At 51.1% G+C, this 13,729-nt stretch overlaps 1 protein-coding gene across 1 annotated transcript in view; it reads left to right on the top strand.

The window, feature by feature from the left end:
* The first annotated feature begins 1,326 nt into the window (after window positions 1-1,326).
* The window catches only part of PRKAR2B (protein kinase cAMP-dependent type II regulatory subunit beta), a 116,847-nt gene continuing 104,444 nt past the window's right edge, over window positions 1,327-13,729 (top strand). The window contains exon 1 of the mRNA XM_038741462.1: window positions 1,327-1,793. Coding sequence (XP_038597390.1) covers window positions 1,397-1,793 — 397 coding nt within the window. The 5' untranslated portion in view covers window positions 1,327-1,396. The remainder of the gene's footprint in view (window positions 1,794-13,729) is intronic.

Below are 13,729 nucleotides of genomic sequence, written 5' to 3'. Positions count from 1 at the left end.
TTCACTTCCCTGAGCCCAAGAGCCCGGGCTTTGGAGTCAGAGGTCAGGGGTTCGAATCCCAGCCCCACCACCAGCCCGCCGTGTGACCTTGGGCCAGTCGCTTCACTTCCCTGAGCCCAAGAGCCCGGGCTTTGGAGTCGGAGGTCAGGGGTTCGAATCCCGGCCCCACCACCAGCCCGCCGTGTGATCTTGGGCCAGTCGCTTCACTTCCCTGAGCCCAAGAGCCCGGGCTTTGGAGTCGGAGGTCATGGGTTCGAATCCCGGCCCCACCACCAGCCCGCCGTGTGACCTTGGGCCAGTCGCTTCACTTCTCTGGGCCCAAGAGCCCGGGCTTGGAGTCGGAGGTCATGGGTTCGAATCCCGGCCCCACCACCAGCCCGCCGTGTGACCTTGGGCCAGGCGCTTCACTTCCCTGAGCCCAAGAGCCCGGGCTTTGGAGTCGGAGGTCATGGGTTCGAATCCCGGCCCCACCACCAGCCCGCCGTGTGACCTTGGGCCAGTCGCTTCACTTCCCTGAGCCCAAGAGCCCGGGCTTGGAGTCGGAGGTCAGGGGTTCGAATCCCGGCCCCACCACCAGCCCGCCGTGTGACCTTGGGCCAGGCACTTCACTTCCCTGAGCCCAAGAGCCCGGGCTTTGGAGTCGGAGGTCAGGGGTTCGAATCCCGGCCCCACCACCAGCCCGCTGTGTGACCTTGGGCCAGTCGCTTCACTTCCCTGAGCCCAAGAGCCCGGGCTTTGGAGTCGGAGGTCAGGGGTTCGAATCCCGGCCCCACCACCAGCCCGCCGTGTGACCTTGGGCCAGTCGCTTCACTTCCCTGAGCCCAAGAGCCCGGGCTTTGGAGTCGGAGGTCATGGGTTCGAATCCCGGCCCCACCACCAGCCCGCCGTGTGACCTTGGGCCAGTCGCTTCACTTCCCTGAGCCCAAGAGCCCGGGCTTTGGAGTCGGAGGTCATGGGTTCGAATCCCGGCCCCACCACCAGCCCGCCGTGTGACCTTGGGCCAGTCGCTTCACTTCTCTGAGCCCGTCCTCCGTAAAAACGGGGATGAAGCCTGTGAGCCCCAGGCGGGGTGGCTTGATCACCTCGCATCCCCCTCCCGCAGCGCTTGGAACAGGGTTTTGCACCTTCCCTTAACAAATGCCGTCGTTATTCTTAGTAGTAAGCGCTCAATAAATACGACTGAATGGATGAGGGGCTGAAACCTCGTGAGCGGGCGGAGGGACGGCTCCGGATTGGCGGAGCGGTTGCCATGGTTTCCGGGGTCACGTGGGCTTGGTCCTCCCTCCTCCATCCCTCTATCCCTCCTCCTCCATCCTCCGTCCCCCGTCCTCCGTGGTCGGTCGTCCGCGGGTCCCGCTGCCGTCGGGGCGGCCCCCGGCCCCGGGCCCCCGGCGGGATGAGCATCGACATCCCCGCGGGGCTGACGGAGCTGCTGCAGGGCTTCACGGTGGAGGTGCTCCGCCACCAGCCCGGGGACCTGCTCGACTTCGCCCTGCGACACTTCACCCGCCTCCGCCGGGAGAGCCGGGCCCGGGCCGGCCCGGGGGCCGCCGGCAGCGGCAGCGGCAGCGGCAGCGACAGCAGCGGTGGCGGCGGCGGCGGCAGCCCCCGGCCCGGGAGCCCCGAGGGGCGGCCCCGCCCGGGCCCCGCCCGGGGCGTCAACTTCTCCGAGGAGCCCCCGCGCACCGACGACGAGGACGAGGAGGACGACGAGCCCCCCGCCGCCCCCGCCGCCCCCGCAGGCCCCGCCGCCCCCGCCGCCCTGCCCGGCCTGGGGGCCACCGAGTTCACCGGTGAGGACCCTCCCCAGCCTCCTCCTCCTCGCCAGCCCGCAGCCGTGCCCATCTCCTCCTCCTCATCCCCTACATCCGTCAGCCTTGCCAACCTCCTCTACCCCCCGACACCCCTCTCCTGCCCCCCTTCTCCTCGCCCCTCTCCTGTCCCCTTTATTCTTGCCCCCTCCTCAGCCCCTTCAGCCTTGCCAACCTCTTCTACCCCCTCTGTCACCCCCTCTTGCCCCCCTTCTCCTTGCCCCCTTCTCAGCCCCTTCAGCCTTGCCAACCTCTTCTACCTCCCTCTGACACCCTCCTCTTGCCCCCTTCTCCTTGCCCCCTTCCTGTCCCCTTTATCCTTGCCCGTTTCTCAGCCTCTTCAGCCTTGCCAACCTCCCCTACCCGCTCTGTCACCCCCTCCTGCCCCCCTTCTCCTTTCCCGTTTCTCAGCCCCTTCAGCCTTGCCAACCTCCCCTACCCCCTCTGTCACCTCCCTCCTGTCCCCCTTCTCCTTGCCCCCCTCCTGTCCCCTTTATCCTTGCCCCCTCCTCAGCCCCTTCAGCCTTGCCAACCTCTCCTACCCCCTCTGTCACCTACCTCTTGCCCCCCTTCTCCTTGCCCCTTTCCCAGCCCCTTCAGCCTTGCCAACCTCCTCTACCCCCTCTGACACTCCCCTCCTGCCCCCCCTTCTCCTTGCCCCCCTCCTCATCCCCCTCATCCTTGCTCCCTCCTCACCCCTCAGTCTTGTCAACCTCCTCTACCCCCTCTGATACCTCCCTCCTGCCCCCCTTCTCCTTGCCCCCTCCTGATACCCCACATCCTTGCCCCCCTCCTCATCTCCCTCAGCCTCGCCCCCCTCCTCACCCCCCTTAGTCTTGCCAACCTCCTCTACCCTCTCTGATACCCCCCTTTTGCCCCCCCTTCTCCTTGCCCTCCTCCTGTCCCCTTTGTCCTTGCCCACTTCCTGTCCCCCTTATCCTCACCCACCTCCTGTCTCCCTTATCCTTACCCCTCTGTTGCCCTCCTTCTCTTTGCCCTCCTCCTGTCCCCTTTATCCTTGCCCCCTCCTCACCCCCCTCAGCCTTGCCATCCTCCTCTACCCCCTCTGATACCCCCTCCTGCCCCCTTCTCCTTGCCAACCTCCTCTACCACCTTTGATGCCCCCTCCTATCCCCCTTCTCCTTGCCCACCTCCTGCCCCTCTTCTCTTGGTCCACCTCCTGTTCCTCTTTATCCCTGCCCATTCCTGTCCCCCTCATCCATGCCCCCTTCCTGATCCCCCTCATCCTTGCTCCCTCCTCACCCCCCTCAGCCTTGCCAACCTCCTCTACCCCCTCTGACACCCCCCTCCTACTCCCCCTTCTTCTTGCCCTCCTCCTGTCCCCTTTATCCTTGCCCACTTCCTGTCCCCCTTATCCTCACCAACCTCCTGTCTCCCTTATCCTTTCCCCTCTCTTGCCTCCCCTTATCCTTCTCTTTGTCTACCTCCTGCCCTTCTTTATCCTTGCCCCCCTCCTGTCCCCCTCGTCCTTGCCCCCCTCCTGATCCCCCACATCCATGCCCCATCCTGCTCCCCTCAACCTTGCCAACCTCCTCTACCCCCTCTGACAGCCCCCTCCTGCCCCCTTCTCCTTGTCTATCTCTTGTCCCCTTTATTCTTGCCCACCTCCTGCCCCCCTTCTCCTTGCCCCCCTCCTGATCCCCCACATACTTGCCCCATCCTGTCCCCCTCAGCCTTGCCAACCTCCTGTACCCCCTCTGACACCCCCCTCCTGTCCCCCTTATCCGTACCCACCTCCTGTCTCCTTTATCCTTGCCCACCTCCTGTCTCCTTTATCCTTGCCTACTTCCTGTTCCCCTTATCCTTACCCACCTCCTGTCTCCCTTATCTTTGCCCCTCTCCTGCCCCCCCTTATCCTTGCCCACCTCTTGTTCCCCTTTTCTTGCCCCCTCCTGTCCCCCTCATCCTTGCCTCCCTCCTGATCCTCCATCTCCTTGCCCCATCCTGCCCGCCTCAGCCTTGACAACCTCTTGTACTCCCTCTGACACCCACCTCCTGCCCCCCCTCTCCTTGCCCACCTCATACCCCCCCTTCTCTGACACCCACCTCCAGTCCCCCCACCTCCTGACACCCACTTCCCATCCCCCCTCCTCTGGTGCCCACCTCATCCTCACCCCTCTCCTGTCTCCCCTCCGTCGCCCACCTCCTGTCCCCCCGCATCATCGCCCACCTCCTGACGCCCACCTCCTACCCTGTTCTACCTTGCCATCTCTTCCACCCCCTCATCACCCATATCCATCTCTGCCTTTCGCCCACCTTTCTCTCTCTGTTCCAGTGTCACCCCATCCCTTGTCACCGCCCCCCCTCCCCCTCCTCCCCGATATCAGAGCTCGGAGGAGGGGAACGGCGAAGCTCTGCGAGGTTCCCTCCCAATTTTACTTGGGATTTCCTCATTTGAAGAGTGGGGAGAGGAGGGCAGGCCAGGCCAGGCCAGGCCAAGGTGGGCATTTGGCAGAACAACCGGACGGGTTGGGTTTCAGGCGGTTGGTGATGATTGGAAGAGACCAGGGAGAAAGGAGAAAATTAAATTGTGAATGAAGCGATTGCCGGCTGAATGGCCTGACCCCATGCTCGAGGTTTCTAAGCATCGTGAATTGCTAGAAAATCACAGGAGAGAGGGTTGATAATATGGTTGACGTCGAAGTGCGATACTGTGTTAGATGGGCGGGAGAGAAGAGGAGCCAGAATCCGAAAGCTGAATCCGGGTTAGAAAACCATTAGGGGACAAAAGGCTTTTGGCTCCTGGAGGAATGTCGGCTCTTACGTCCAAGGTCACACATATTTGTTTCAGTCATTTGGATGGGACACAAAAGAGGCATGGGGAAACCAGTTTTTAAGATTAAAGCACATCTACATCTCCCTCCCGGTGGAGAGAGATGTAGATGTACGTATGTGCTATTTAGACGGTAGCGTGAAAGGCGGTCTAAGTAGTTTCGAAGGCTTGCTGCTTGTCCTCAGAATGAAACGCTAGTGAGAAATTGTAGAGACCGTGCCAGGTACCACTGCTATAAGGAAAATGAATGAAAAGCAAAGAATCGTTTTCTCAAGTGCCAGTGGCAAGTCGTCTACTTTCTGCTTACATTCGTGGATTGCCACCACATGACCGAGTCCTATCTTTATCCTAAGATTCTAGTAATATTTTCTGTAGGTGCATGTGACCGGGCTTTCTCCTTTGTGATGCAGAACAAATATACGTGAAGCACTGCACCAGATTTTACGCCTTTAAATTTATGTTTAGGCATATTGGGTATTTAATCTTACAGATCGTTTTAAGATGGGACTTTGATGCTTTGCTTCAGATATTTTGTTAATGTAGGGGTCCAGAAAGTATTTCTTTCTGTTCTGAGGCGTATGCTAAAGCGTGTTAGGAGGTTACAAAGAAACTGGTGTTTCAACCAGCTCTAGTGGAGAGTACCGTGAAATCAATGCCAAATGAAGGAACTGGAAGATGATTTATTAGATTGACCTTTTCAGTGCCTCTTAACGTGAGGTGATTATAGTCTCCTGGGTTTGCTTTTCTTGGAACAGTCGGAGAATAAGACACTTTTTACCTACGTATTAGCCAGAGAAGTAAAACAGTTAGTAGATGACAGCAAAATGCGAAGGTGCCTAATGCTTTTCTTAATTTTTTTTTTAACCTTTGTCTTGGAAAAAAAACGCGCTGTGTAAACTGGGAACAGAGATAGGTAACAGAGTAGGGATGAGTGGAGTAGGGAAGCACAATTTAAAGAAATTAATTGGATTAAACTGTACGTATCCTGAGATTTGCATCACGGGATGCTTAAAAGATGATGATGATATTTGTTAAGCGCTTAGTATGTGCCAAGCACTGTTCAGGAACTGAGAACCCACTAGTAAAAATCTTTGAGGATATATGGAAGGGAAAGGCATGTGTCAAGATTGGGTAAAAGCCAACAGAGCATCTTTAATTAAAGTGTGGGACCAGAGAGGACCCCGGAATTTTCAGCGTAATAAGCTTAGCTTGTATACCTGGAAAAATACAAGCAAAATCACCACAGATGTGATCTGCCGAGACTCTAATGAGAACTGGGTAACAGTCAGTATATTGTCGTAAAGAGCAAATCCTACTGCGAGAAATCAAGCATTCTATCTCAGAAACATAACCCTGGTTGATTTAGGGAAAGCATTAGATGCCATCATTCTCGTCTTTACAGAGATTTTTTTTTACCCTCACTTCGTACTCCTCAATAAATTGTTCGGAACGCCCAGTAAATAGCCTGGAGGCAGGTTTTTCCCCCGACTCCCGGGTGGAGCAGCCCTCAGGTCAGTCCCTGGCCCGAATAAGCGAGCTGGGGGCATGTTCTATTCCAGTTGGCACCAACCAGGGAGGGAAAGGTGCCCAGGAATTTGGAAGGTAGGGTCAGACTTCCCGGCGGCTGTGGAAATCTGGAGTAAATGGTCAGAAGCACACCGGATAAAACTGCAAAAAGGGCTGGGAAGGAAAACAAACTGGCGGGTCACCCCTAGCTGAGGAGGAGGCGGAATGAGCCAAAGGGCCAGAGGGGCAGGAGAAGATCCGCGGGGCCCTCCTGGGTGACCCAACGGATCATGACCCGACAGTGGAGCAATTTAGGTAAAAAACCAGCCCCACCCCAGTGCATGTAGCTACCATGGATGGCTCTAAGCTCCTCTTAGCCAAACCCCTATTAAAATAGTCTGTCCTGTTCTGGGCTCCGACACCGACAGGGATACGGTGAGGAAATCAGAGGAGAGCCCCTGAAGCGAAGACCTAGAAGAAGGAGGAAAGGAGCTAGGCTTATTCGACCTGGGGAAGAGGTGACTGAGGGGTGATTTAATAATAAAGATGGATCCACAGGGCAGGGTGACTAATTTATTCTTCGTTTCCATTGAGGACAGAACAAGAGGAAGCAGACTGAAGCTGCAGCGTGCAGCTTTAAGGAGAGGTTCCTGGTGATGATGATTGTTCCGCACCGAAATGGGTTACCACGGAGGTGTGGAGTCTCTCTGAGTAAAAAAGATTACCCCCCTGCGATGGCCTAGAGGTCATGGATTAGCTGGCCCTCGGTGACCTCTTAAAGTCCATTCCGGCACGAAATAGTGTGATCCTAAGAACGCCTCGGCATATACTCCAGGAACACACTGAGAGCCTTAAATATGATTTTCCCGTAGGGTAAAACTACCTGCCCGGCGTGAGTCCTAGGAAATTATCATCGCTCTGAGGAGGGCAAAGAAAGATTGCAGTGCCCTATTTCTCTTCAGGCTAATACCTGCACATCCACCACTAAGAACCTGTTCAGGTTCTATAGCTGATAAGATTTATTAGAAGGCAGAGACATACGTCAGGGGGACTAGCTACAACTAATTCCCTCTTGAAAGCGCTCGCCTTCTGCTGGGCACGAGTTCCCAACAATAGGCATTAAAATAATTTAAAAAAGGAAAGAGTCCGCTAATGGAAATACCGTCTTAGCCCACCGAAATATTGGCCTCCTCAAGTTACTTCGATACTATTAAGTAGTGTTTTCAGGCAGATTTTAACCTTTGGTATGTCTCGCTATAACGGACAGTTTTTCAGTTGAATGGCTTCCTTTCAGAATAACCATTAAAATTATAAGATGTAGTAGGGAAGTTAATTGTAATGGTTTTATGCCCGTGGGATAAAAAAAATATTCTTAACAAAGCTTGAGGTGTTTTTATTTCCAAAGCAATTAAATAAGTGGGCAATTTTGCCCAAGTGGCAGTCACGTTTAGAATTTACTGGAAAGTTTTGCTGCGTGGTAATATAACCCATATCTTTTCACTCTGTCCTTTACAGACCAAAGCTCCGTGAGTTATGTAATTAGTGAGAATTAGCGGTTATTGATCGGCTGCTGCTGATTTTCAGAGTGGTTTGGAATCCTGCTGAGAATGATTACATCATTCATTATATTGGCCCAAAATATTGAAACTGTTAATGTAGTCGTCAGTTGAAAGAGAATGGTGACGAAGAAGCATTGAACTATATCTAGTGTTAGATTCTAGGTTTGGCTTTCAAACTGGGATTTGATGACAAGAAAACCATGCTTTCAAATAGTGATTAGTGGACTGGTTAGGTCATTTGATGTAAAGTATAAATTTGTTTTGCATTTGAGGGAGTGTCCACAGTGACGTACATTGCGGAAGAAAAGAGTTAACCGGGAAACTATTGAGGAAACTCTCCTTCTTTAGTCCCTAGCAAATTTCTGGATATTAAGGTTTTGTTCATGCCTCTGTTGAAAATAAAATGTGACTGCTTTTCAGCATCCTACATATAAATGGAAAGAATCTGGGAAATCTTCTCCTGACACATTTTGGATATTACCGGAGAAGCCCATTTTTAAAAGTTATTTTATAAGGATGTAATCTGCATCAGTAGAACAGTAAATGTTTAACTATCATATAATGTTTTTGAAAGAACCTCCAGGGGCAGTATGTAATATTCAGTATTCTGAATGCTGCATGCAAAATTTTCGATTGTACTTAGTCGAAATAAACCCATTTTGAAGAATAGATAAAGATGAATTATCTTTTAAAATTCCCTGTACTCCTTAATTAGGGAACTCAAAGGATGATATACCGCTGCATTATTGATTATGTATTTCTTTCCATTGTGGTGATTGTTTTTTTCAAAATGGTCAGGTGGGAAATGATTACATTTCAATTTTAAAATCCTTTTTCTTTAGCATACTTAAAAGCTAGAGAATCCCTTTTTCACAGTGAGGTAGGAGGGGGCGAGGTGATGGAGAGCTTTGAAGCCAACAGTGAGGAGTTTTTGCTTCGTACGAAGGTTGATAGGCAACCACTGGAGGTTTTTGAGAAGGGGAGTGACATGCCCAGAGTGTTCTGGCACTTACTATGTGTACTAAGCTCTGGGATGGATACAAGCAAATCGGGTTGGACACAGTCCCTGTCCCCCTTGGGGCTCACAGACTCAATCCCCGTTTTATAGATGATATAACTGGGGCCCAGAGAAGTGAAGTGACTTTCCCAAGGTCACACAGCAGACAAGTGGCTGAGCCAGGATTAAAATCCATGACCTTCTGACTCCCGGGCCTGTGCTCAATCCACTCGCTCCTCAGTAGGTAGGAGGGCTGAAACATTTGGCACTGACCGCACAGGACTGCGCTGTTCAATGCTCTTGTACTGCAGGTGAACCCTCAATGAAATCAGAATGATGATGATGGTATTTGTTAAGTACTTAGTATGTGTCAAGCAGTTGTCTAAGCCCTGGGATAGATGCAAACTGTTCAGGTTGGACACAGTCCCTGTTCCACATGGGGCTCACATTTTCCACAGAGAAGTCAATTGATTTGCCCAAGGTCACACAGCAGACAAGTGGCAGAGCCTGAGAGAGTCACCAGAATGAAGGAGGACACAGCCATTTTACCTCCAGTGAAGAAATAGTCAGCTATTCTACCATGGAACCTCGCCAGCTCAACATAAAATCCGTTAACGTAGCTGTCTTATCCGTAATAGACAGAATTTGGGTACTTAGGAATTTGGGTACCTGCTCTGAGAACACTGGTTCCAGATTTAAAGCTTATGACAAGGCACAGTATTCAGGAAGCAATCGGGTCACAAACCTGAGGGCATTGAGGCTGAACTAGAAAAAGCTCTCCTGGTAAAGAGACTTTCCCTTACTGGAAGTAATCGAGATGGGTTTGCTTGTCGGGAAAATTTTTATGAATGGCACCTCAATGCGGCACTCTCTGTGAGGAGAGGTTTGAGGCAATCCCGTTGCCAACAATATCGTAGGCAACCTTTCCCAGGTGAACAGCATGTGCAGAGCTTGAATGCCAGCTGGATTATGACGCTTGCTGAAAAAGAAACTCTGGAATGGCCCCAACAGATCCAGGACACGTGCCTTTAGGTCATGTTTCTGGGCTGGGGCCCAGTCCTGCGAGTCAGAAAACCTGAGTTCTAATCCTGCGCAGCCACCTGTCTTGTTGTGTGACCTTGGGCAAATCATTTCACTTCTCTCTGCCAAATGGGAATTTAATACCTGTTCTCCCTCCTACGTGGAGTGTGAGTCCCATGTTTGACCCGATGCTCTTCTACCTACCCCAGCATTGAGCACAATGTTGGTTTTTTTAAAAAATGTTATTTGTTAATGGCACTTACTGTGGCACTTGATGGCACTTATTATGTGTCAAACACCATTCTAAGCTCTGGGGTAGGTACAAATTAATTACCTCGTACACGGTCCCTGTCCCTCATGGGCTCGCAGTCTAAGTAGAAGAGAGAACAGGTATTTAATCCCCATTTAGCAGTTGAGGGAACTGAGGCACAGAGAAGTTAAGTGACTTGCCCAAGATCACAAACAAGCAATAGGTCCTTCCAACTCCCAGGCCCATGACCTATCCACTAGGCCATGTTGCTTGGCTCATAGTAAGCTCTTAACAAACACCCCAATCATTATCATTATTATTATCATTATGACGAATCCAGGAGAGGTTTCCTGCTTATCCTACTCTGGTTCTTCGTCTTTTTATATATGTCTTACCTTTCCGTAACCAGACAGATTCCCCCATCTCGTCAGGAGCGTGAAATCCCTTTTCCTCCCTGCCCTATTCACTTCGGAGGCTTCGAATCTTTTGTTGTCGTTTCTCTGCCCCCGGTCCGATATCGACCAATCAGTTGTATTTATTGAGTGCTTACTGTGTGCGGAGCACTTTACTCAGCAGTTGGGAGAGTACAGTGTAACAGTAGAACGGAATTGGTAGATTAGTTTCCTGCCCACAACAAGCTTACAGTCTAGAGGGGGAGGCAGGCATTCATATAAAGAAATAAATTTCGGCTATGTGCATAAATGATGTGGGGCTGAGGGAGGGATGAATAAAGGCAGCAAATCCAAGCACGAGGGTGACACCAAAGGGAGTGGGAGAAGAGGAAATTAGGACTTAGTCGGGGAAGGCCTTTTGGAGGAGATGTGCCTTCAATAAAGGCTTTGAATAATAATAATAATGATGGTATTTGTTAAGTGCTTACTATGTGCAAAGCACTGTTCTAAGCACTGGGGTGATCAGGTTGTCCCACGTGGGGCTCACAGTCTTAATCCTCATTTTACAGATGAGGTAATAATAATAATAATGGCATTTATTAAGTGCTTACTATGTGCAAAGCACTGTTCTAAGCACTGGGGGGAATACAAGGTGATCAGGTTGTCCCACATGGGGCTCGCAGTCGTAATCCCCATTTTACAGATGAGGTAATAATAATGGCATTTATTAAGTGCTTACTATGTGCAAAGCACTGTTCTAAGCACTGGGGGGAATACAAGGTGATCAGGTTGTCCCACGTGGGGCTCGCAGTCTTAATCCCCCTTTTACAGATGAGGTAACCGAGGCACAGAGAAGTGAAGTGGCTTGCCCAGGGTCACACAGCTGACAAGTGGAGGAGTCTGGATTCGAACCCATGACCTCCGGACTCCCAAGCCTGCTCTCTTTCCACTGAGCCATGCTGCTTCTCTTTGAAGGTGGGGAGAGTGAGCGTCTTTTGGTTACGAAGAGGGAGGGCGTTCCAGACCAGAGGCGGGACGTGCGTGAGAGGTCGGAGGTGAGATAGACGAGATCGAGGTACACCGAGTTTGTTGGCATTAGAGGAACAATCACTCCTGACCGACTGATTAAGGAATTTACGGATCCCGAGTGCTGCTGGCTGACAAATTGGATCGAGGTGAGCTTAGGTTTGGTTCCCTTCACGTTTCTCTTCCGGGCGAGTTTAGCGGAAGGGCCATTTCCGAGAGTAGCTTTTGGAAACGTGTGCTTCTTTGGGAGGGATCAGGAAGACACCACATGGATTAGGATGACCCGTTCATCGGCAGAGAGGGTTCAGCCAAACCAGAGACCAGCCCGGAGACATCGGAGTGTCCGTTGTAATCTCACGGCAGCTTCAGTTTGGTATGAACCTTTCCAGGTTCTGAGGACTGCAATCCCCAGTGTCCTTCCTAGTCAGATTCAGCGCTTAAAACAGTGCTTTGCACATAGTAAGCACTTAACAAATGCCATCATTATTGTTATTGTCTGGGCCCACGGATTTTACACCTAGCCTGGGACAAGAATTGGAATGTTTACCCTCTCACTGACTTTATTGTGCCTTTATCTCTATTCTATTTTATTTTGTTAATTTGTTTGGTTTTGTTCTCTGTCTCCCCCTTCTAGACTGTGAGCCCACTGTTGGGTAGGGACTGTCTCTACATGTTGCCAACTTGTACTTCCCAAGCGCTTAGTACAGTGCTCTGCACACAGTAAGTGCTCGATAAATACGATTGATTGATTGATTGATTGATTGATTGAATTCCTCTCCTCTGACCACATCTCAGGGAACTTCGATCCCCTGAGCACCAGTGGGCTTGAGACCTGCATAGCCGCACTTTACCTGATGTGACCCGTGGACTGCCCCCAGGGCAATGTTTTGGGTTGACTTGGGAAATTAGCGTCAAGGTGAGGGGATGGTTCGGCTGCACGTGTTGTTGGCTTCATTCAAATGGACGAATGAATGAAATAAGTCACTGCCGCTCTGCACACAGTAAGCGCTCAATAAATACGATTGATGATGATGATGATGCCGCAGCCATCAAAGTACCCAGAGTAAATTGCAGCCGGGTCTTCGGGACTCTGCTGTCCTGAGGCGGCCCAGCCCCCCTTCTCTCTCCCCACCCCCTCTTTTCCTTTAGGTCTCTATCGTGAAGTCCGATGTCGTCTTCTCAGAGGCCTCCAGGCATTCTCTTGATTTCCTTCTCCAGCTCTTGAATAGGCACCAAAATTTCCCTTTTTCTCAGCACTGGAGGATATTTCTCTTCCGTGAACCCTGTGTTGAGGCTCTGGAATTTCCCCTTCCCCATGCCTCGAGTGGATCCTGGTATTCTGTCTGCTACCCTCTTAGATTGTAAGCCTCCAAGGGGACAGGGATCATGTCTAATTCCGACCTGTGCTTTCTCCCCCGGTGTTTAGGACAGTGCTGTGCACACAGAATGCACTTAATAAATTATACTACTATTGCACAGTTGAGGCATTGAAGCTGGTGTGTGTGTTTGTGTGTGTGTGTGTGTGTGTGTGTGTGTGTATTCATTTTTATGAGTGCTGGCTTGGGCTTTTGGGTGTGTGGGTGTGGATAATTGGGTTGACAATCACGTGACCGTATAATACATGGCTGTTTTATTATCAGGGAATATTTCTAACACTATGAGGATCAGGATCAATGAAACACACTTCTTGGTACCTCAAAGAAGGAAACATTTGCATCTTAACTATGCATTACATTAACGCCTGTTTCCCCTTCTAGTAGGGAACATACCTACTAACTCTGTTGTCGTGTACCTTCCCAAGCGCTTAGTACAGTGCTCTGCACACAGAAAGCGCTCAATAAATGCAGTTGATTTCCGTTCAAGTAGGAGGGAGAACAGGCCTTCTGAGACGAGACAAAGTGGTTGAGGAGATTGAGTTCCCTCAAAGGCCCTTGCTGTAGGGGTGCAAGTCTCCATTCTGAGGGGCTGGGGGGAGAACCACTGGCCTCAATTCTTAGGGTTCAGGATCTTGGGAGGGGAAAATTAAACAAGAGTAATTTATTGAGTGTTACAGTGTGCAGAGCATAGTACTACTAAGTGCTTGGGAGAGTACTGTTGGATTAAGTGGCCATGATCCCTGCCCTCAAGAGAGGGCCCTCAGGGAGACAGACAATAAAATCAATTAAAGATAGGATGAACAAGGAAAAGGTATCTGCGCTTAAGTAATAGAGTGTGTAAGATACGTACAAAAGGGAAGTTGTAAATACTTAGTGTTTAGGGGGCAGAGAAGTTCTGAAGAGGCAGTAAGGATCTACAGACATGGGAGATTAGAAATTAACTCGAGAAGGCCTCCTGAAGGAGTTATGATTTCAGAATGACTGTGAAAATGAGGAGA

This window comes from Tachyglossus aculeatus (assembly GCF_015852505.1).
Source record: "Tachyglossus aculeatus isolate mTacAcu1 chromosome 12 unlocalized genomic scaffold, mTacAcu1.pri SUPER_6_unloc_1, whole genome shotgun sequence".
Classification (NCBI taxonomy): Eukaryota; Metazoa; Chordata; class Mammalia; order Monotremata; family Tachyglossidae; genus Tachyglossus; species Tachyglossus aculeatus.
Note: the sequence above shows the minus strand (reverse complement) of the source record. Positions and strands in the feature narration are given on the sequence as shown.